The sequence below is a fragment of the Rhipicephalus microplus genome, chromosome 10, assembly GCF_043290135.1.
Source record: "Rhipicephalus microplus isolate Deutch F79 chromosome 10, USDA_Rmic, whole genome shotgun sequence".
NCBI lineage: Eukaryota > Metazoa > Arthropoda > Arachnida > Ixodida > Ixodidae > Rhipicephalus > Rhipicephalus microplus.
In genome coordinates, this window is record NC_134709.1 from 9,910,626 (window position 1) to 9,935,775 (window position 25,150).

Genomic DNA, 25,150 nt, shown 5'->3' on the forward strand with positions numbered 1-25,150 from the left:
AGTGAATAGTATTCATAAGTAAAACAAACTGGTAACTATTCAAACTAGTATAAGCAAAACCACATAAATGAAACGAATACTAAGAAAGAGTGGACACAACACGAGCGCTAACTTCAAACTAGAAATTTTCTTGAACGGGCACTTTAAATTCTATTATGTTCATTTACTATTACAAGGCATAACAACTCCACACAGCACTTGGTTTGACTTTTAAACCATACAGTCAAGGAACACAATATTTTGAAAAAAAAATCCTTTTCCTGCAAGGTTATTAAGGACTGATTAACGCAGTTAAGTCTTGCTTTTTATGTTCTCCGATTCCAAAAACTCTTCGCGACAATGGGTAGGTGTGGCGGAAAATATTTGTTCTAAAAAAACTCTGCGTCTCCCCCACAATCTTTGCAGTGCATTGCCAACTGCGTATAGCAAGCATAGTCCCTCAGGGCATTTTGATGCTCCCTGAGGTGCAAGTTAACACACCACCGAGATTGATCTATGTAGTGACTTCCGCTCGTCAGGAGGAGATTGTGCGTAGCTTTAATAACACATGACACACATACATTTGTATGCTTAATAAAACATGCATCTTTCATGATTAGGCCTTTTTTGCTCATTTTCACCACTCTGTGCAGGCATTGCTTATTTTATTCTTGGCTGTAAAAATCATGATCAACGCCATGACGTTATCCCACGTTTTGAGCTTATACGATAGCCGGTGAACATATGGTAAATTTTTTCTGTTGCTTTTCTGTCTCAGATGCCGCGTGTTTACCCATCAAGGTACACTTGAACTCTCGAATAACCTTCTCGCATGGCCACAATACCTGACTCATTTAGCCTCAAAATTTGCGGCTGAGCCCTCTCTGCCATCTAATTTTCACTGAACATGTATATTGCAGTTCTCAGGGTCAAAAAGGCATTACCACGTTTTGTGATTTTAGAATGGGTGGAAGCGAAAGAAAGCAGGGGTTTAGTTAGCAAGTGAATTTCAAGCACAGGCTATTCCCGTCAAATATTTTGAAAGTATCAATCGCACTGTTGGTGAAGTTCCTCCTACCTTTGAATTTGTTATATTTGTTTGATTAATTGGTGGGGTTTAACTTCTCAAAACCACGATATGATTATTAGAGATGCCGTAGTTGAGGGCTCCGGAAATTTCGATCACTTGGGGTTCTTTAACGTGCACCCAAATCTGAGCACACGGGCCTTCAACTTTTCCGCCTCCATCGGAAATGCAGCCACCACAGCTGGGATTCGATCCCGCGGCCTGCGGGTCAACAGCCGAGTACCTTAGCCACTAGACCACCGCGGTGGGGCTGAGATTGTTCCATTGGCTCGAAAGTGGCGCCGGCTTTTAGCCACATTTTTTCAGCAACTTTAACTGTAAATTGAAGATAATCTGAACGGGATAGCGATGAGAGTTCATAGGTGCGTACAGAATGAAATCATTTTCGATAATAGAGTAATAGAATTTGGGGCCTACCAAATACTGGAGACTTGGCGAACTGCTACAGCCCTGAATAGCCTTCGAGGATAAGCAAATTTCTGTTTGCCATAATGTAATCGTTGTCAGTCCAGTGCTAACACTGGTTTACTTGCCATTCACCAAGAGTGTCGTCATTAGTAGTTTTCCCTTGCAAGAGCACGTGCTGTTTCTAACATTATAAAAATGTTTTTCTATAAAATCTTCAGTTGAAAGTTAGAGCCAATGTTGTCCCACTGTTTCTTAGCAAAAATTTTGCACTGTTTTGTTTAATTACTGTCGGGCCAGTTTTCATATTCACGGCACAAAAATTAAGCACCGTATTACTATGATGAACTGTACATGTAAACATATTTGTCTGTAAATCATTTTTAATTTATATAAATAATTTTGGTCGCATGTAAAACATAGTTTGTAGCTCCCTGCATTCAAGAAGCATGCGGTGGGCCAAAAATCTTACACTAGAACACACAGATCAAGGAAGTGTACATGCTTGAACAATGTGCGGGCTACTGTGGTTATACCTTGTCAGAAATTTTCCGAAACATTTACTCATTTTATTCGCATGTCGCAGCTAGGTGAGAATATTTTGTTTTGCTAAAACAGATAACGCACAACGTGATCTCAATACATCGCTCTGCAGGCAAATATTTACGCAACAGAACCAGTTGACTAGTGCGTTGCCTTTACAAACCAGCAGACCGAAAATTTCAAGCGCATTACTGGTTGAGTTCACATATTTCAGAGCCATAAATTGCGTCATCTATGCTAACATACTTTCCATGACAGCATGACTGCAGCCAAATTATTACACGTAATCGTGGCTACAACACTTTAAAAGCAATTTTCAGCCCCGAACATAGCTTCATTTAGCACATCTACACTGGAAAACACACATAACATCACATGGAAAAAAGTTTTCAGCGCCATTTTGTGCAGATAACTACAAATGCTTGTGAGTGACGTGAAAGCTCAGAAAGAACAAGTTGGACTCCTATGAGACATGTTCCAATGACGTGCTACGTAATTCCCATAAAGTTTCATTACAACTTGAGTCGTTGGACATCTCCCTAACAGTTGACTGGGTAACACCATAAGCATTACCAGTTCTACCAGTACGATGAGCTAACTGGGTCAAAGGTAGCTACGCGAGCTAACTCGTATTCTAATACGGTTTATCACTGCCCAGGAAAAGTGAAACTCAATGAAAAAGCAGGGTTATTTCCCCATAGTTTCTAAAACGAACAAGCGTTTTCAATCCTATAAGACTTGAAGCGGCTTGTACTTTGGGTGCTCGATATTGAGTCTAAGGCTAAAGTGCCCGCCTCAGGTATTTTAGACATGTATCCGCGAGTTCGAAGTAGAGGAAGGTCTACGGCTACTATAAGTTATAAACGTTCGAGGCAAACCACTGCGCTTAAAAAAGAGCGGGAAGAAGTTCAGGCACAACCAACTGCAGTTGCCTTCTATGTGTATGTAGAAGCAACAACTCAATCATACGAATAACGAATGAATGAAGGTATCGCTTCTGGAGTTTCAGGAAGGGCAGCAACTAGCCAATGTTAGGCAATGTTTAGTCCAACACTCCACCATGAATAATTTAGTTAGTCTTTCACTGCAAAAAATTTTTCTTCTTAAATAAACAGATGCAGTAGAATTTCTCTGCACTAATTTGTCCACAGCGACTTCCGGAAACGGGAAGATACAGTGGTGTGATGTTACCGGTGTGAAGCTTTGTCATATATGCCGCTTATAGCACAAAATAGTTTTGCTTTAGCTTGTTTATTTTAAGCGTATTCCCGCCAGAGTTGTCAGAATGAAGGCATATTCTTAAGGCTTTGTTTTATGGTGTCATTTTTTAAACTCAAGCTTCACTGAGAATTCATTCAGTTAGACAAAAGGTAAGCCGCGAGAAAGTAAGCAAAGAGAAAAAAACAACCGACATGCACTTTATAAACCAATATAGGAAGAAGACGTTTTCATTGTTATGGTTCAATTATAAGTATAGCGAACAGGTTTAAGCTGCCTTCAAGAAATTTTTCTTCATTCACAATTATGGGATGTGCCCAAATGTCTCATACACAAACAGGTAAACTACAGAGAGCTGGCTACAAGCCATGCAACTACAAGCACGCACGCGATTCACAGTATACGGCGTTTACACAGATAGGGGCTGAACAGGACACCAGGTACTCATGTGTACAACAAAAATGTTGCGCACACGGAGCTTAAGATACGTTCACACAATTCGAAGATCACACATTAATTAAACTCACACAGGTAGAATCAACATATCAACATTTGCTCGAAGGTACATCCACCAAAATTTTTTAATGCCATGCGCGGGTGGCGACCTCACTACGTCAGGGCCTTATAACGAAGCGAAGTCGCAAACAGGGCAATCCTAGGCGCATGCCCATGAAACTTGGTCTGCTTGCGCATTCGTATGCGGCGCTGTTCTTTCCTAATGACATCAACCCATACTATTCCTCGATACTATTCTTCCGGCCATGGACGTGGCAGCCAGCTGATGAGGAAGCTAATTTAAAGATAAGCCACAAGCCCGCACTCGTGCGGTAAGCAGAAGAACGCAGTTTGCCTGAAGTGAGCCAATACGGTTGACGTACATTGGAAGGAACAACCTAGAGGTTATGTGAGCGGATTTTATGAGCATGCGCTAACCTTCGCCCTCTATGCAACTCGGCTCCGTAATAAGTGGATGACGCGCAAGAAAGTCAGTGCTCGCTCACGCTAGTTAAATATTTGGGTGACTATACGTGCGACATGGTTTTACCCACTGAAAGTAGAAACCAATCTTTCGTCATGGAATCTCAAGTGCTCGACTATCCGAGGTTATACAAATCGCGAATTCTAACAGATTCACGCTGACATTGTGTGTAGAACGAATGCATAAATAAGCAGGGTGGTCCACGCAAAATGCAACCCTCGTAAAGCGCACACAAGGCTACTTACTGCGTTTGAGCATCTTTTTTTTTTTACCCCTGTTGCGGAGCATAGGCAAGCGTGCTATTCACAGAGCAATAAGCTTAAGGAGGCATATTTTTCATCTCAGGTTCTTCATATATCCACTTTTCACCTGTTTTTGCCTGCTGGTATTCTAGTGGTATGATATCTGTGGGAGGGTATTGTAACATTCACTGAGTGCTGCTGCCGTTCTAGCCTCATCTGTTGTTCAATTTTTTTATGTCCGTTTTTCATTTTCCTCCAATTACATAACTTCTGGAAGTCATTCCATCACCTCGCAGTATCCACGCATTAATTTTCTCTACCCATTCTAAGGTATGACCACGCAGATAAGCATTTCTAAGCCACGGGTTGGAACAGAAATGGAATCCAGTATCACCCACGACTAACGTCTGATAGAAGATACTCTTGCTGCATGTTCTTTACAGCGGGACAGGCATAGAATGTGTATTGTGCCAGGAAATACATCCTTCTCTCATCAAAATATATTATTCACCTCGTTTCCGAAGAATCAGCGGTGTTTTAAAGTGCTCATGTGTACTTGTAAGTACAGTAAGTATATTAAATGATTATGAAATTACATGTCTCTTGAAGCAGGGAAATCTATCCATGCCACAGTGTCGACACGCAACCTACCACTTTCAATTTGCCGGCGCAAATCTTATTCAGCTTTTGGTGTTGCCATTACGTTCGTCTAATTCTTTCCCTGACATTTTACCAGTAGTTATGGCAACATTGCATGTAAACCGCAAGTGTTTTATGTTCTACAATATGGCATTATTTATTCGAGCTATCGATGCGTCAGCATAAAATGTCGTGAATATTAGAGCAAAAACATAGAAAGTCTTCTTGGATTACGCCATATATCTACACCTATTAGGCTGCTTCTGCAAAAAAAACACAAGAAATGATTTGGTTGCAGCGAAAATAAGATCTGAATCGCATGCGACGGCTGTTGATTCAAGTGAGTGACTAGTGGGGAAACTGGTCTGGAGAGAATACCTATCCAACATATTCGAGGGGCTTGACACCTGTTGATGGCTACTCGCACAAGATCGTCATTCCGACTTCATTTTTAAAGATTTACTTAAAGTTCATTTTGTTTTGCAAAGCATCTGCTGCGAAGTAATGATTCCAATCTTCTGAGGAAATAAAACATGAAATATCTTTTGACAAAGGCATATTTCCCAGGCTTTCACAAACCCAACTTTCTTATTAACCGACCGCTTGGCCAGAAAAGGCCGGGATAATGGTTCTTTTTGGTGTAACATGCAATAAATATCCACCTAAATTATGAAAGCTCATTTAACAGACAAGGAGTGGTTAGAAAGAGAAAAAAATGTTCCCATATTATGCCACACTATAGATAGTATGCTTCTATTGCCCTGCAGTGAATAGCTCTATATTTTGCTGTAAAAGCATCGCATTTTGCTATAAAAGGTGCAGCTAAGCATTGTCACACCTAGGAAACGCAGTCCTTAGGAGGATATCTTCACTTTATTAAATTTTGGCTGAAAGAAAGACAGTGATGTTACTACAACTGCGTGCAAACATGTCTTCCATACACGGACTTTCTTCGTTTCTCTGATTACAACACAGTAAAGTGGTTCTTTCTACAGCCTACGTTTTCAAGGCATCGTTGCTCATTTGAGAATAGGCTCGGGTAAACTACGTAAACTAAGAAGAACGCTCGTGACTGTTCTATAATCTATGACTTCGCCATATTTGCGTTTTCTCCGTGAAATCAGCTGCAAAACATTTATTGCGGCCATTAAACAAGCCGTTAGTAGGTGATGTAATGTTGTGGAAAAGATTGCACGCGCACATGGTGTCCACTATGACGACAGTACTACACAGCTCACTTTGCGAAAACACGAAAGTTCTTATCTTATGCATCCTCGGCAGCGGTTAGGAGACTCTATAACATGAGCATTGGGTCGAAAGCCATCAGTGACGAACACTGGATCAGCAGGTGCACCGAGTGAGTTCAAGCTACAGCGCAAAGCACAATTCAGCACTTCCGCACGAGGCGAACCTGATAAGAAGGGACGAAACTCTCGTGCATTACGGGAGTTGTCAAGGCGTAAATGTTTGGTGATGCTGTTCAGTTACAATTGACCTTTAATGCACTCAGAGATTTATTCCTTGAAATGCTGCGGTATTGTGGTATCACTAAAGCACCAGTGCCACCACCGTCTCTGGCACCATAACGGGCGTGGTTCTTTTTCACATACAGAACCGGTCGGTCACTGGCCCACCAGCCTCTCGGCGGGACAGGTTAAATGACTGAGGAGACCAGGAGGACGACTAAACAACTTAATCACCCCTCACGACAAAGAGGACATATCTTTCTCCCTTTCCTTAAAGGCGACCCACAGCGGGGAGAAACGGGTCACCAATCAATAGACTGAGCACTGCACGAATGAATTCTTTACACCAGCACATGTTCGCCACGTCATCAAACCTCGGCTACACTGATCACTTCAGGCGGAGGGGAGGTGTCTCGGTTGGCCACAGGCGCGCATTGCTGCGAGCTTCGATTGGACAACGCAGCCACCCCTGCCTCACCATCTACGCAGCCGCCAACGTTGCGCAGGTCTGTCCACGAAGACGACATCTTTCGCACCGGCGCCGCGCTTCCGTTGGGCGCCAATGCGTTGCTGGGTGCAGTGAGCTGCGTGGGTGACATGGTGGTGGCCGCTGTGAGCGACAGGTTCTGCGTGCTCAGGCTGCGCCGTCGGTGTGTCCGCGAGGACGAGTGGACCGAGGCGGCCGAGTTGTGGTTGTAGAAGCTGGCGAAGTTCAAGTCGGCATTGGCTTTACTGCGGGCCTCCTCCGGGCAGCAGCAGCCGAAGGTGTCGACAAACGCTTGTCGAAACTTCAGGGACATCACCTGCGAGTGCGTAGACAATATTTATTAAAGACGATAGTCTTTTTTGGGGGGAACTTTCAAAGCAAAAATTTTGGTCGTCTGTCTGTCTGTCTGTCTGTCTGTCTGTCTGTCTGTCTGTCTGTCTGTCTGTCTGTCTGTCTGTCTGTCTGTCTGTCTGTCTGTCTGTCTGTCTGTCTGTCTGTCTGTTCATTTGTCTGTTTATCCACCCTTAATAGTACCGGGCACTTTAAACGGCACCAGCGGATATACCAAACAGCCGACCCCATCCGCAGCGCCCACCAATGTTGGTCAAAATTCAGCATTCATACTTGTGCGATTGTCAATTAAAAAGAAAATATTGTGCATATCTGAGGCATCGTAACAACACGTATATATTCTGTGTGTGCGTCTTTTAATAGAAAAGGCATACGAAGGTTATTCTAAGGACCGCAGCGTTTATCACGCAGCGCTTACTATGCAACGCTTGCACTAAAAGGGAAGTGTTTCCAACGCTTTGCTAAGACGGCACGGTGGTGGTAGCTACCCGTCGCCTTGCGTTCTATACCTTAGCACTTCTGAGACGGGCACGTACACCCGTCTCAGAGCCGCGCGTTTCGTTTTTTAAGATAACTGCCAGATAGCTAGCGCTCATATGTCTCACGTGTGACGTGACTTGGTGCGCTCGTTCGCCTCCGCTGCATGCTCGAGGCACTCTAACGCAGCGCCTCCGGAATACCATTCACCGATTTTCTTGCGCAGAACATCAAATAAACGTTTTGTTCAATCTCTCCAGACGCAAGACTATCGTCTTTCGATGACATTTGCAGGTTAACATGCAGATATGGGGCCAATTTTTTAGCTCGTTATATATTGTCCATCGTTATATACTCTTGTGTATATGCGTCATTTGTGCATATCGTCTGTAATGCCTGTTTATATAGATACCATCAGGTCTAGGGAATTAACCTTGTTTTTACTGATATGTGGGGTTTAACGTCTTGAAATTACCACATGATTATCAGAGACGCCGTAGTGGAGCACTCTAGAAATTTTGACCACCTGGGGTTTTTTAACGTGTACCCAAATATGAGCACACGGAACTACAGCATTTCAACAATACTGATTGTTGGCCTAGTTGGTACTTGCTTACTGCGGCCTGTGCTTGTCGTTGAGTGTTTCTCTACTTTGTGTGTGTATTATTTGCGGCCACATCATGTCAGTATACAGCACTTCCGCCTACATCGGAAGTGCAGCCGCCGCAGCCGGGATTTGATCCCACGACTTGCGGGTCAGCAGCCGAGTACCTTATTCACTAGACCTCCGCGGCGGAGCGAAACTAATTTTGAGTCTAGAAAATGTGAAATTTAGCGCCTAGACGGAAAAATATCTACCGAAGCAGAAAAATCAAAGATGAGGCCTTAAAAAATTGCTAACTGCAAACAACACCCTTGAATAAACTGGTCATCACCCAAGACACCACAAACAAGAATATTTTGTTGAACAGACGCGGCGTATAATAAGAATTCCTAAAAACGGTGGTGAGTGCATTCCCCTATCGAACAACCTGAAGAACACATTACTTAACAGAAATTATCTGCAAGATGCTCTAGAGAATGCATACACAAAGCATGCAAACTAGATAGTAAATTAGCACTAGCTGAAAAAGCCCCAGAAACACAACCCAATCAGCCATCACTATTATAAAGTGAATACACACATGCGTTCCAAGGCATAAATAATATAATTCGCATGTAATATCGAATACTGCAACGAGTGCCTTAAACAAGTGTTTGCTGAAGTACCAAAGTTCATCGACCGTCCTAATGGAAATTTGACAGGCATGTTAGTGCATACAAAAGTAAATTCGAATTTTACTGCTCGTAAAACATTTGCTCTCATTTAAGAAGCAAAAGTTGCGAAAACCTTCAAGATGACTTATGAGGGTGGCGGATCGAGCTAGAGTGTACTTTATCACTACAAACGTGAGAGCACGAAAGCAAACACCTTCCCTTGTGTTTGGCTCCGAGCTATAACGTTTCTGTTAAAGATGGCGTTATATTTAAAAAAAACGCAGCAAGAGATAACGTCCCTCATGTTTTACCGCCAGTAGCTCAAAATTTATCTACATGATAAAATGTTCACATCATCACAAACGTTACAGTGGCAAAGCAGGATGGCCTTTTGATGTTAGATTAAACGTGCATTGCACGGACGAAGCAAATAATGTTCCGATAGCAGTGGCACGAATTTTAATGAACTAGGTCAAAACATCGAGAATCTCAAAGCTCGCATGCTTCAGTCAAAGCTCTGGTGCACAAGAGACCAAAAATAAACAGAGCCACACTTATTTTTGAATAGTTCAATACACTCAAGCGAGCAATTACAAATATTTCTAAGTGGGTTTTAAATCTATTCGATATAGTACATAAGCAACTATAACCAAGGAGAGTTAAGGTGTTCTTTCCAGAAATTTATAACTTACCATTATGTTAAGTAGTGCTTCGTCTTAGAACCATGAATATTTTCTGACCCACGAGACAACACTTGCATGCACATGAATGAAGTATAAGGCAGTCTCACCTGGTACAGAATTGGGTTGACCGTGGCACTGAGGTAGTAGGTCACTCCCGATATATAGGTGAGCACTGTAAATAAGAGTATCATGGCGGCCGTCTGGTCAGCGTACGTGGCGATGAGTCGCTGAGCGTGGAATGGAGTCCAGCAGATAAAGAAGGACACCACCACGGCCACTGCGCATGTGCGAGAAATAAAACGAGAAGACGTGAGAACAGTTTGTGATAGGCGCAATAGGCGCAATCAAAGCTGACCTATAGAAGACAACGAGCTACACCGTAAAAAAAACAAAAAAACATTGGTAACACCATTTCTTCACAGTGATCTGTGTAGTTCTGATTCTTGTGCTAAATGCCGTTCTACCATATTGAAAACAGAAGAAAGCTGTAGCGGGGGCATCAAAAATCCCAGCTACGCTGTCGTTAATTAATCGCGTTCTGTGGGTGATTTATGATAGGCAGGAACAATTGAGGGCTTGGTGAAGTGGTGGTGTCCTCTTTCACGTGGCGCTAGTAACAGCTGCGTGTTTACAAATCGTTATTAGTTATTTTAGGTCAATTACTGCGATTACTTAGATACTATTATCTATATTATTTAGGACGTAGTTAATTTTTTAACATCTGTTTGAACATTGCTAGCGTTGTTTTACGCATGTCTTAGCCCCTTGACTTTTAGCGTGATCGCGTTGCATTAGCTCTATGGACGGACGACAAGCGTGGCCGGTCAGGCGCTATGCATTTGAAAAATCCGCGGGTACTTTTGTGCTACCGCTAATACAACTTGAAGACCAAGCCGTAGTGACGATGCATTGAGTATTCAGACATAATTAAGTTTCCGACGAGCTCTTCTGCCCGTAGTGGCTCATTACATATTGGTTGAGGCTCCACTGGCACTGTATACTTCATCTTCCGCAGAATCCACTAGGTCCTGTCTAAGCGCATTAAATAGAGGGTGCTTTCAGCGTTGCTGTTCAGCCATTAGCAGGCGGAGAAGCGCAAACGCTGCCTGATTTATTTGTTTCGTCAGGTGAACGCTGCAAAGACGAAATGAAGGAGCATCCCACGTGCCTGCATTCATCCTTCGCCTCGGGGTCCTCATAGCGATAATGAGTGAGACCCTTAATATTATCGCTTAACCTGGTCACGCTGATGATCACTGCATGATAAGCTATTCAAAAGACCATTAAGCAGTTCCTAAACAGTGTGTACGGGACAAGCTAATGACTCTCCATTCTCTTTACATATTATTATCACCTGTAGATCCTAGTCATCTGTAAATACCGTCATCAATATAATTTAGTTCGAGCCTGGCTGAATAAACTAGTTCCTCTTAGTATACAAAAAACTTGCGCGCTATTCCTTGCTGGCGTTTCTGGTCTTTTCGGTTAACTTCCTGACACTCAAAGGGGGATTCACGGGGTGTAATTAAGGTACAAAACTGCTCATTGGCCTATGTAGAAAGAATGTTGGGGTACCATGCGTAGCATGTGTGACGTCACTCTGATGGTGTGGTGTTCATCACCATTTAAGCGCAAACAACAGGGTGATTCGCGTTCTTTTTCGCTCAGCACTCACGTACAAATAAACTATCCATGTTATTTGCCACTCATGGTTATGCCGGCTGCGCCTCGTCTTTAGCTGCCACAATATCAGCTGCGAATGGTCTTTCACTCTGCGTTGTTATGTTTCCACACTTCCGTGTTTATTGTGTCTCCCATGACTATTGAGCGCAACCAATTTCATTTCGTCTCATCAATTTTCGAATGCTCGAACGGAGATAACAGCGTGAAGCTGACATGTGCTAAATCCTGACAGGCCCAACGCTTTGCGGTAGGTGCTCGAAAAGAAGAAAGACAATAGAGCAGTTTTTTTTCTCACCTTCGCCACTCCATTTCAGGCACTTTAAAGTGACAGTCACTGAGAGGTCTTTAAGCATTTCATTTGTATACTCCATATTAACATGAACAGTTAGTGATTAGCAACACCCGTCATCGTAGCTGCGCGGATATGGCGTACGGTACTATTAACTAGTATGTGAAACGTAATTCAGTGGAACGTATTTCAGAAAAGCAAATCAAAAGGCTTGATGGTCTTGCATGCTTGATGTAATGCAAAAAGTGGTAAACAAACGAACAGAGAAAAACAAAGTTAAGGTGAGGCCTAAACGCTTACTGTAACTGTTCATTCATTCTTGGATATTTATGCGTGGAAAGGTGGCAATAAAATAGAGGAAGAGCAAACTCAACAACAAAAATAAGTACATTTTATAAATAAAAATAATTCTATCCGTCTCCGGCGTGCAACAAATGTACTACGACAACCGGGACTATCTTCAGCACAGACATTCTCGTTTTGATAGCCACCTTTTGTCCAGTATCGACATGGTAGGTCAAGTTACAAATGTTTTAAGGGACCCCTTTTTGACTGAAAGACAATATGACGCACCCTTTGCAGGGAACAAGAGGGGAAGAGAGTGTAAAATTAGAACAACATGCAGCTCTAAATATGTGCCTTTTGTTTCTCCCTATTAAGGGTGATCGAACTGAAGGGCCACACCAATTCAATCTCAACAGCTTTTCGATAAGTTGTGCGCTCGGCACCCGCAATAAACCTGTTTCTAATCATGTTTCCCCTCCATATATGCGAGCCTGGAATAAGTATGCTAGTTTGCATAAGTAGTAAAGAACTGCAACAAAAGCTTTACAACCATCTCACAAAAAAGGTCAAGAAAAGCTAGCTTCGCTCAATGCAGTATCATTACATGGCGAAGAATACGTCCAATCGGAATGGCCAGGTGTCATAGGACATAATATGCCTGTAAACACGCATTTTTTTTTCGGTTTCGGTTATGGGCTTCACAACCCCCCAAAAATGGCTTCGCGTACCCCCCTTTACCTCCCCTTTTTTTGAAACCCTCGTACAGCATAAACGGTATGTATCTTTCAAGTAGAGATAGCATTACTCTCTTATAATATTAATATCGTGAACGCTGCATGTCCCTAAGCTTCTGCTTCTGTTCAATATCAACTTCCATCGAACATCTGTCTCTATCTAGAGCTTTTATATTGATCACCCTACTGCAGTCTGTAGTCAAATCATTCACTCCCTATACTAAAGCACGAGAGGTGCCTACAAAAACATTGTTGCACATACGATATAAGGTACATTGCTGCGTAAAACCAGACCGTCATGAGTCTCTCGTGAAAGTACAGAACTCTTCGGCGATATAGACCCATCACTCACAGTAAACAGGCCGGAGAAGATTGGAAGTGTAGTAAATAAACAATGTTCGTGGATGGTTCGGGTGGGTCAGGAGCACAAATTGTTCAGAAACGCGCCTGACCAGCCACGTAGCTTAGCTATCTTTTCGGGAGTATTTCCCATGTCTCTTCGGTACGCTGCTTCCTGAAGCTCCCTGAAGAGGCCTAGCCAGAAATATATGTCTGGGTAGTGCAGTCATACTTCTTGCATGCTTGTGCGAGTGTTTTTACGAGCCTGCATATATAAGCAGAACAAATGAAAAAAACGTCTGAGGGTTGGAAAGGAAAGATGACTTCTCTCCTCCTCCCGCTTTACACCATGGACATAGAATGAACGTCTAAGTAGGCTGGCTTATCAGCATGAGAACGTCGTCACTGTAAAGTCGCCAATGGCTTCAAAGGGCTCCTACTGGGCGTTATTGTTGTATTTTTTTCAAGTGTGACTAAGATTGAATGCTTTGAATTCTTAACTTCGATTGTCAGCCTGATCAGCACACTTAAGCGCTGGATTTATTTCCAGTTTACATTTAACGAAATGGGGCCTCACCCCGGGGATTTTTTTGTGATCATGAATGCAGCAAAACCACACCGAAGTAACTATTAACTATAAGTTAAAATTGCCCCACAGGTAATTTAAAACGTCCTGAGAAGTGATGAAAAAGAAAAAAAACAAAAGAGCTACCTTTCTCAGTTTTCCTCACGAAAGTGAATGCGGTTAAGAGTTCGATGATTAAAATCCCATGGATTTGCCCGATGGAGCCAAGTCTTGGTATTGAAGCCCCTGTAGGCAGTAGTTATGGATGATTGAAGGTTTTTCATGAGATAAGCTCTGCCATGGGAGACGACGACTGCGCCAAGACAACGCATAAATAATGTAGGGTGGTTTCAAGGCAACGTGGAAAAAACGTGGCAGGAGGTGTTACTTGGACTTCGAATGCCTATTTCTGCAGTTCTTCCAGTGTAAAAATCGGGCAGTAAGCTACACTGAGTAAAAAAAAATAGCCCTTTACCTTCCTTCAGAATTACGCAGATAAATTGCGATTTTCTCGATGGACAAAAGCCTAAGATTACCGAAGGACGGGAAAGTGTCTTCAGCCTTAACGTTTGCTGTGTGATAAATGCACCTCTGTAAGTAGCTTGTGGCTTAAATAATAATGCCCTTCCAAGGACCACTGTCCATCTTCTTCGTTGATGTGGCTGGTTTTTCTGCCTTTTTCAACCGCGTGATGTCCAGCTAAAACGGTGCAGGGGTGTAGCAGTTGTGCAGCCAGGGACAACCAACAGTGGGTCTTCTGAATTTAATTGCAAGCTGGCTTCCTCTCACTATGTCTAATCTTGCGGCTGTGCACGCTTTACAGTAATGCACGCAATGGTCCTCGTGGATGTGAGTGAGTGAGTGAGTGAGTGAGTGAGTGAGTGAGTGAGCGAGTGAGTGAGTGAGTGAGTGAGTGAACAGAAAGTGCATAGTTGGAAGCTAAAAACAAAAGTGTAGTAGTTTCCCGCGTGAAGTAGCGGACACGGACTGCTCTTACAATTTTCGGGCCGCCTTCCATCAACTGTCTGAATAAGATCCTGTATAGATCACTGTGCAACCAGGTGGCTTATCGACCTACTGTTCCCACATCTATTCAGATTGGTTGGGAAGATGAACCACATTGTCTTTTAGTATATAAAGTTAATAACTGATGGAACTATCGAGGGGCCCCGGAAGTTTTTGTCATCTGGTGTTGTTTAACGTAGAGCTGGATCTAAGTTAACAAGCATCTAGGCAGTCAATGTCACTGGAATGCGGCCACCGCGACCGAGATTTGACTGAGAAACTTTCGGTTGTGCAGTCGAACATGATAAAAACTAGACCACTATGACGGGGGGTACACAATGTTGACGGGGTTTTCAAGTGACACGTCGCAACTCTGCAGCCTCTTTTACACGTCTTTACGTAGACTTTTACATGTTTCCACCGAGCGATTGCCGACAGCGAAAGCTTCGATGAGGCTCCTTTCGTTGAGCGCATTACTGGTACATTTTTTAACACGTAACTAAAGGGGCGTGTCAATGGTGTTCGTGCAGGTCGTTCGTAAAGACTGCTCGAACACGCCTCTGTTTTTAACTGCTTAGTATAGGCGCAAGCTTCGTGCGCCTAGCGACCTCTTCAGATTGATTGCTTGCATGTTCATACCTTCAGTCGATTTGACTTTACTTTTTGTTCGTGCACCGTACGGCCCCGCGGCACACTTGCGTGCAGCCTCTACACACAAGACGCCGTCAGCCTCTCAGGAGATAGCCCATATTTCAGCAGCCTTGCTGCGCCGTATTGGAAAATCGAAGCCCGCAGGCCAAAGAATAGGAAGGGAGCGTCTGGTGTCAGCCAACTTGGGAGAAAATCCGAAGAAATATTATCTCTCTGCGCGCTCCTCCGCCGCGTCGTTCTTTTTCCTGTATTGTTTGTCGAAACGTTGAAAAGGCGAGCGTGTGCCTGTTGCCGTTTTTTTTTCGAAGAAATCGGGGCTTAAAGATGAAAAGGTGCAGTTAATGATTGCCGATTTAGAAACAGGACAAGGTAAGGGCAGCACGGAATCGCGTAAAGTTAACGACGTTAAAGTGTGTCGTAAGAGGAAAGACGGGGTGTTGTTGCTAAAAAGACGTGGCGTTACGTAGGACAATGAATAGAGAGTAGGCCGGTAAGATTAAGAATTATTTGGTGAAGTTAGGAAACGAGAAAGAGAGCGATCGAACGAAGTTGATTCTGTGCAGTACATGCAAAGTGCAAGCAAAGTTTAGTGGGGTAGCAGTGTCGTATATATATATATATATATATATATATATATATATATATATATATATATATATATATATATATATATATATATATATATGCTGCCACCTGTCTGTTATCCAATAAAAGGCACATTTATATGTTTATTTATTTTTTATTTATTTATTTATTTTATTTATTTAACCCTTAACTTCCTCCCTTTTTTGCCATTGTGCTGTGAAACTCATAGAAATGGAGTAGCGGTGGTGGTATAAACCTCAATGCCTCCACAGAAAGCCAGATGTACCGTAATACCCTATTTTTCCAGGGTGGCTTGTAAACTGATTCGGAAACGTTGAGCGCGTTCCTATCAGTAATGTAAGTACCAGTTATTTTTGTTTTTATTACTTTATTTCAATTCATACCAAGAATGTCAGTGATGGCATGCTTCAATGCCAAATGGCTCAGTAGGTCTGCGGGGCTGGTTGCCGAGAGACGTGCTGCCTGATTAGACGTCGGTATGGGAGCCAAAATGAAGAGCTAGTATGGCAGGAACGTCGCACAAAACTAGAAAAGCGACAAACGATGGCAGGCCAAGCTAACTTCCGCACAACGCCGTAATTGCCTCTACCTCCCGATGGCCTACGGTGCGTTCCAGTGCCACTCTGGTCTGCCCAACCATCTCTCGAAGCGAAAGGGAGTAAGCGAACACGAAAGAGGGATGCCAGCTAATTGCTTGGGGCGCGCGCGCTTCAGCCAATCGGATTGTCGGAGACTGTCTCCCAAGGTGTTTTTGTCTCCTGGCGAGCGTGGCGATAAATGAAGTGATGGCGGGCCGCCAGGTTTCCACTCAATCTGGCATTGTTTTCCCTCGAAATGTCCTCTGGTGAGGTCGCGTTCTTTACGCTCGCAGTAGTTTCGTAAAACCGCCCATGTTACGCATCTGTCACGCGGCCAGAATGTTGTAATTCAACTTTAGTTGAGTGGAAGTGCGGCACAACACTGTCACATGCATGATGCAGCGGAGACTGTTTTTACCAGATCGCCGCTGCTGTGAAGTTTTGTTTCAGCAGTATGCTGTGCCTTCGGTGTTACGTAGGTGCGTTGCTTGTTTATTTATGTTTTCTCTTCGTAACTTTAATGCGAGTATGCATCGGCAAGAAAGCAATACCACATTGATATATATGTTAAATCGTAATAGAACGTTTATTTATTACCGCAATGGCTTTTTTTGCTTTTTTATTTTTTGAGTCATTGAAATATTTAACTAGATTCTCTAGTTTCGAGTGCTCGTGTGTGTGTGTGGGGGGGGGAGAGAACGCACTTCTAGAGCAAATGCACTGTATAATTACTGATAATTGTCTTTCTTCCTCATTTGAATTTTTTGCTGTTTTATTACCTCGTTTATTTAAATTATTAATTATTGTGTCCTGTATATTACTGTATCGCCGTACAGTTATTTTCTTGTTCTTTCATTGTGTAGGGCACACTTTGTTGTAAACGCTCCAAAGTGTTATTGTGTTGGTGAAAAATATAGGATTTATATAAAGGATCCTTGTACTTTAATACCCAAACAGAAGAAGGAACCATGTTTAAAACACATTGGAATTTCACATAATGGTGGACGCACGTTTTAGGTAGCGCCCTTGACGTCATTCCATGCTTAAACTAAGCCCAATTTCATTGAGCCGACCTTCCCTGAATCAATCGCGATTTCCCCCGTAATATACCAGTTGCCCTACCCATACAGTTTTCGAAATTGAAGGCTTATCCTTGCACTTTGTCATTCACCGCCGCTGACAAACATACCCGCTGCCTTTAGAAAGACACCTGTCTCTTCAATTAGGATATGATCCACACCTGCAATTTAGTTTGCATGCCTTAATTTTTTTTCTGCCTGCACTGCCCATCAAAGTTGATCATTAAGGTGAGTGTTTTAAATTTGAAATGAGCGTCTTTTACTTCTTCTATTTTGATAAATTTAGAAATAAAGGTACGTACCTCATTTTATTTTGTATACGTATCGTTTCGCACTTCAGAAATGAGAAGTGTTCAAAATGAATGGATGGAAGGAACAACTTCATGTCCTATCCTGAAGTAGGCCGCTCTCACGTGGGGACCGAAAGACCAGCCTTCGGGTCATTTAGTGGGCTTTTCGGACTGCCCATCATTGTCGATCTAATGTGGGAATGCGGAGAGTGGCACCCGACTGTCTTTCAATGTTTTTCTTGTCACTGTGTAAAGCGGAGCAACGCCAGGACATACGAGTCTTGGCGTTTATTGCGTGTTGTATGAATAGAAAACTCCGAATAAATCTTGTTAATTAACAAACAGCGGCCTTCATTTTTTTAATATTTTGTTAAGGTCTATTGAATGCGCTGTAAAAACTCACAAGGTCTCCTATGCGTTTACGCAAGACGACAAGAGGACGAAAGCCATCGCGTTCTTTTTTTTATTGGTGTATTGATCCAGATCGTCCACCCTTCGATAGCCTTCTGCCACGAAACGTGATTTTTCACGGCTCACTTTTCACCAAGCTACGAAGGCATGTGATGTCGTCCTGTGGCGTTACGTCATGTGATGTTACGTCATGTGGCGCCACTCTGACGCCACAAATGCTGGCAGAATGTGACGTCATAATAATGTCATCTCGGAATGTCCTTACGCTACGTTAAATTTAGCATCACTACTTTTGACTCTGTCCACGGAAGACGCCAGTTCATTTTCTTGTTACACAAATCTTCTAGATTTTTTGTCATATTACCTGCGCGAATGGTTGCGGTATTAGACTATCTGTGACTGTGAGCAGAAGATGGGTTTCAGTTTTTTACGTTCACGAAATCACTTGAAACCAGCTTGAAAGAACAAGGTGTGTTTGTACTGAGGGAGCGAGTGAGGAGTAAAAATATGCCGTTCAAGTTTTGAAATTTCTTCTTTCCACCCACCGGCATAACATTCACTGATTTTTAAGCAATGTACTACTGATCCGTTTTATAAAAAAACCAGCCAATCACGATATCTGAGTATGAATTACAGGAGTACATCAGAGTTCTCAGCGAAAAAAAAAAAACATCCGACAACTAACACAGGTCCTCGTCTCTTGTGTAAGTTCTCGGAAGTTTTCGTGATAAGAAGTTGAATAATGGATTACCAACTAGCCCAATCTCACACTTTACTTCAGTACATTAGAGTGTGAATTACAAAAGTAGAAATTCCAGGAGCATGAATTACACAAAAGTAATGGTGGCACACAGTGTACCTCTGACATGGCTGGTTCTTCGCAAGTGTTATATGACATTTCGTGGAAGAATAACTACAACGAAAATGTAGAGATTGCCGTCTCGCGGACACAACGTCTTTTCTCGCAATATTGACTCGAAGATATAGTTCTCCACAGAATCTTTTCCTCACTCCTACGCCGTGAACGAAGCGGCAGCAGGGTGCCATAAACTACGAAAAATTGCAAGTGGAGCAAGAAACCAAACTAGGCAAAACGTTCTCGTCTATATAGCTTTACTGTAAATCAACACGTCTTATTGATTTTTCTCGCGCCATTTTCCTTAGTGTCCTCCGCTTAAGAACACCGGCTCTGCCCGAAGGCGACTCTAGAGAGAACAGAGGCTAAGTGAAGTTGAGAAGGTTTTCACTTGAAAGGCTGCTGCAGCTGCCCGAACGAATCCAGCACTGATGTTGCCTCTCCTCTTCGAACAATGCCAAAAACAACCACTACCCTATCTCGCCTTTCCTCGTACTTCCTTTTTTGTCATCGTAGAAAAAACGCGTTGTACAACTTCGACATGTTCGACCGAATCGTGTCTGTTTTCTAACTTGTACACCTTGAATGATGGCCGAGTTTGTTCACAGAAGAAAAGGGAGATGAATCGAACCAAACGGTGCACGTTTGCGTCCTGCGATTGTTAGTTTTCGATAGTTGATTCTTTTTCACTCTTGCCTTCTTTTGAGACCAAGAAAAGAAGGACTTCAATGCAGCATGTAAATTACAAGCCTTCAGGCTTGCTCCAGACAGGCTGTGTGTCAGTCCTGTTCGTACTTTCAAATTGTTCCTTCGGCAAGTAGGCTGCTTTAAAATAGTCTAACTTGGTTACTGCACCTTTCTTTGACAGTACGGTGCAGTGCTTTCAAACAATAGCTGTGAGGTCGCACACTCAAATGGTATGGTCATAGTAGCCTCTCTAATAGTAACTGCTTCTTGAATGAGCCCTGTTTAAATGAACAACATTACGTGGCTCTAAATAAGAGTAGTCTACTCATATTCATTCCAAATGCCAAACATCCCCACAGCCGCAGATACCTCCAACTATGCTCCTTGCCGTAGCATCTCTCACAAAAGCATTGGCGGCTTTAGTCATATAGTTTCGGTCAAACTATGTAAATATGAGTGCATTAATAAAATGTCTCGCTTGAGTTCAAATGTCGTCGTGCGGTGTATTAAAATCGAAAAGAAGACAATTTTCGCTTGAATAAAAAACGAGCATAAAACGCGCCGGGTGTATTGATTTTATATACCTATAATATGTGTCCGGTCTTGCAAATATTACCCTAAATTCTTCTAACATAAACGAGTGTTGTAGTGCTCTAATATCAGATCTTTCAGTGAAATAATGCCAATTTAGGTTATATACTGTCCCACACGCGTCTTTCTTTCTGTGTTTGGCGTCACCAGCCTATACCACGCCACGATGTCTGATAGCATTCTAGATTATATTCGGATCATCTGTTATACTTGAGCATGAAAACACAAAAAAGTGGAGGTCCTTCTTGAACGAACGCGGCCACCAGTGATAATTGCCCGTATGTTCACTTCCGCGTGTGTAAATGCCGACGCGCCTTGCCGCACATTTGTTCATCGACGGCTGACGCTCTGTTCTCCGATATCAGAGTACAGCGCGCATTGCGTGTTGAAATTTAAGTTTGCATTTTTCCGGCTACAAGTTTGGCCAACTAAAGAGTTTCTTTTTAAACGCACCGTTGCTGGCTTCCTCAACGACATGACCACGTGACAATATGAATGCAGTTCACATCTTTAACTTCTTCCCCTTTCTCTCTTTCCAGTTTTGCATTATTCCCATCAAGTCACTTCCCATTAAGGTAAGGTTTTCTACTTGAAGTGAAACTACGTGATTTATCAAAGTTACGGTGACGATAATTGTGGTTGGGCTAAGGAGAGCATCAATCACTAAAGCTTATCGATACTTCTGCGTTAGTTTGTATTTGGCACCAACTCAATATCGATCGTTCAACAAACACACTGGCCTTTTATATGCCTACTACGTCTTCCATAGTGTCGCCAGATTGGTTCAACAATGAGCTTGCTTGACAGTAATAGAGGCCCGAACGATGGAGCCTCACCTTCTTCGTGAAATGCTCTATTGCTGCAGAGTACGACGAACACTGACCATTGAACCGTTGTTGCGGCACCAGCCGACTCGAATTTGTACCGTACCTTTAATAACAAGTCACAAAGATTCATTGCTATGCCCACAAAAAAATCGTAGATCGTTAATTATAGGGCATTTATACAGACTGCCTACCAAGGTAATGTTTTGTATCTTTCATTCATACCAGTACAACACTTGAGGTAGGCAAAATAAACGTACATTATAGAGTGCACGCAGAGTCTTTTGATGATTTGCTGCTCAATCACCACTTCCTAGGCGCAGAAAAATTTCATCACATAGTTTATGTAGTATAGGGTTGTACTTGCCATAAACACGCAAAACTCACAGGAGCTGCAAGCACTGTTGTTATAAAGAGTTACAATGTGCATTAAGTAAAAACAAACGTCATCATTGAAATAAATCAGTCAATTAGGAGCGTGCAGATGGATTAGAGACTTCCTAAACGTGTGCTTAACTCTTTCTATCCGATTGGCGCGGTTTTGCTACACGTCAAACTTGGGTTGGAAAATCAATAGGGAGTACTCGTACGTACATTATTTACCTAAAGGCTCGTCAGTGCAGCCATTCATTAAATACTACTCAGGAAAATAGTGCTTTTGAACAGGGTGTTTTTAACGAAGGCGAAGACAAAGAGAGAAAGAAATGCAAGGAGAGGAGGACAGATTAATCGCACGCACGTCTAGTTTGCTACCATGCACTGGGAGCGAGGGATCAAGAGGGGGGAGGGGAGAGACAGAAGAATAGAGGGAAGAATAATACCCAGAATTACGAGCACACTTGGCTGAGCACATGCAGTCTACACGTGGTCGAAGGTGAACTTTTCCCACAAACCTTGCCACTACGCTTATACTGGTGCAGAAATTATTATCGCTAGTGTTGCCCGTTTTATGAAATTCGAAATGATGACAAACCAATTCACATGTCATGTGTTTATGTATAAACATCAAAAATGCAAATATTTATACGTGGTGTTACACAAGATGTCTTTTACAGTTTTTTATAAGTATACCTAGATGTATAAAGAGTACGAAAAGGTGTGAGAGTAGGATTTTTCTAATTTCCATACGAACACATGTCTATATTTCGATTGTTGGTATCTCCAAGAGAAAAACTTCAGGCTTTGAGGGATGGAGAGTTGTTGACGTCTACTACGCTATGCTCAGAAGAGCACGGATTTCACGCGAAGCAGCGCAAAGCGATTTTCGCTTTGATGTACCCACCTGTTTTCTTTGTATTGCGTCAATGCTCTTGTGTATCCGCTTCCTCTCAACGGGGCGCGACAGCTGGTAATCTCTTGTCGTATTCCGGGTGCACCGAGAATCCGTTTAGACGCGAGACTTCAAATGCGGCGCTTAAAGCTGTCTACCAAGAATGGTCTTTTTTTAATATATCGAGCTTTTAGATGACTCCAGACATCGACTTCAAGGGAGGTGAAAACGACACGAAACAAGAATGGAAATCAATGATAGGAATGATGAGCTCTGTAATAGCCGTAAGGGAGGTAGAGTGACGACAGAAGCTCTTACGACGTAGGCAGGTATTCCTTGTTTGCTTTTTTTTTCAAGGGTCCTTAACACACAATTCTCAAATATAACGTGTGTTACACCAATTATTTCTTGTGTATTCACGAGCAAGCCGGCATAATTGTAAAGGCTTTAATCACGCATTGATTTATAATGCAACACTGATATAAACACGCGCATGGCTTGGAGTCTGCTAACGCTGGCGCACTGGTGAGTCATGACCATAGACCTTTTCAAGAACGGCTACCTGGGAGCCGGCACAGTTCTTCCATAGTTGCGCGAATTCACAGCCCCGGCCGAGCATATTTGGGGGGTCACGCGAATTCAGCCTTTGTACTCCCGCGCGCAGCCCAACATGGTGGCGTTCTTATTTTTTTGCTTCCTGTGTATATACATAATGCCACGAACGTAATAACAGAGAGCGATGAAACGACGTCTTGCTTGCCCTCAGACCAGGACGCAAAAGCCCTCTTCTTTCTTCACTTCCAAGGGATTCCCCCTACAGTTGATGGCTCATACCCATTACCTGTGACATTACTCCCTCTCCTCGAAAAGCATCGGCTCGATGCTGGTAATGAGCGTTGAGAAAAAAAATGCGAAAGAAAAGATGCTACCATGGAACCCAACAACTCCGTCGTAAGGGAAAAAAAAATGGGCTGGCGTCGTAGAAGAACTCAATAAAGAAAGGAGTAAGTACACAAGACAATAAAAAAAACCAAAGTGGCAAAAAATAGTCATTGCATGGTAAGTTAGTGCACGTTCGATGGATGACGCGAGAAATATGACTTGAGTCTTGACACGTGCACCACATCACTTTGTGGAAACCGACGGGAACGTCTTGAGGTGCCCTCAGGGAGAACTTCATACGTAACGTCACTGAGTCGGCGCAGAACTTTGTAAGGGCCGAAGTAGCGCCGAAGCAACTTCTCAGAGTGACCACGCTGTCGGATGGGAGTCCACACCCAAACTTCATCGCCTGGTTGGAAGGTAACCTCTCGGTGTTTAAGGTTGTAGCGGTGTGCGTCGGCAGTTTGGCGAGCCTGAATACGGCATCGGGCGAGTTGACGTGCCTCCTCGGCGCGTTGAGCGAACAATGCAGCGTCCGTGTTAAACATGCTCAAGTTGTTGGGAAGGAGCATTGCGTCGAGCATTGTGGTGAGCTCTCGACCATGAACTAAGCGAAATAGGGTGAAACCTGTACTCTCTTGGACTGCTGTATTGTAAGCAAAAGTTACGTAAGGGAGTATATCATCCCAGTTCTTGTGATCAACGGCCACATACATAGACAGCATATCTGCAATTGTCTTGTTCAACCGTTCGGTGAGTCCATTTGTTTGGGGGTGATAACCCGTGGTTTTCCGATGTTCTGTACCACTTAGTCTCAGCACTTCTTGAAGCATCTCTGCGGTGAAAGCTGTACCACGATCAGTAATTATCACAGCTGGCGCTCCGTGACGAAGTACGATGCTGGTGACAAAAAACTCTGCGATTTCCGCTGAGGTAGCTTTGGGCAGGGCCTTTGTTTCGCTGTAACGCGTTAAATAATCGGTGGCAACCACAATCCACCGGTTTCCAGACGAAGAGGTGGGAAATGAGTCGAGCAAGTCAATGCCAATTTGATGGAATGGTGTCTTCGGCGTGGCAATGGGCTGTAGTAGTCCTGCTGGTCGGACAGGTGGAGTCTTACGGCGTTGGCAGTCGCGGCATGTGCGGACGTACTGCTTGACTGTCTTCGCGAGGCGGGGCCAGTAGTATGAGCGGCGAATTCTTTCCAATGTGCGCGTGTAGCCAAGGTGTCCGGATGATGGTTCGTCGTGACAAGCATGTAAAATATCGTCCCGAAGCGAGGTCGGCGCAACCAGTAGGTAAGTAGCCTGGGTATGGTCGAAATTTTTCTTATAGAGGACTGCATCCCTGATGCAGAACGAGGCCAGCGAACGTGCGAAGTTTCGAGGAAGGCTGCGTTTTCGGCCTTCGAGGTAGTCAATCAGCAGGCTTAGCTCAATGTCGTCGCGTTGTTGTTGAGCCAAGTCGGTTGCTGACACAGAGGAAAGGAATGTATCGTCCTCTTCAACGTCCGCGTTCGTACTTCCAATTGGTGCACGTGAGAGACAGTCCGCATCAGTGTGTTTGCGTCCTGATTTGTGAATGACTGTAACGTCAAATTCTTGCAGCCGAAGGCTCCAGCGTGCTAGACGACCGGAAGGGTCTTTGAGGTTGGCGAGCCAGCATAAAGAATGGTGGTCGCTAACTACCCTGAATGGTCGACCGTACAAATA

General features: G+C 43.3%; 1 protein-coding gene and 1 pseudogene across 2 annotated transcripts in view; one reads left to right on the forward strand and one right to left on the reverse strand.

Annotated features, from left to right (window-relative positions):
* The window catches only part of LOC119181180 (uncharacterized), a 767,515-nt gene that overhangs the window by 296,205 nt on the left and 446,160 nt on the right, over positions 1–25,150 (forward strand). For both annotated transcript variants that reach the window (XM_075875011.1, XM_075875010.1), the window contains exon 3: positions 21,002–21,037. In XM_075875011.1, coding sequence (XP_075731126.1) covers positions 21,002–21,037 — 36 coding nt within the window. The remainder of the gene's footprint in view (positions 1–21,001; positions 21,038–25,150) is intronic.
* Positions 6,411–25,150, reverse strand: part of LOC142774565 (pyrokinin-1 receptor-like) — a 387,277-nt pseudogene continuing 368,537 nt past the window's right edge.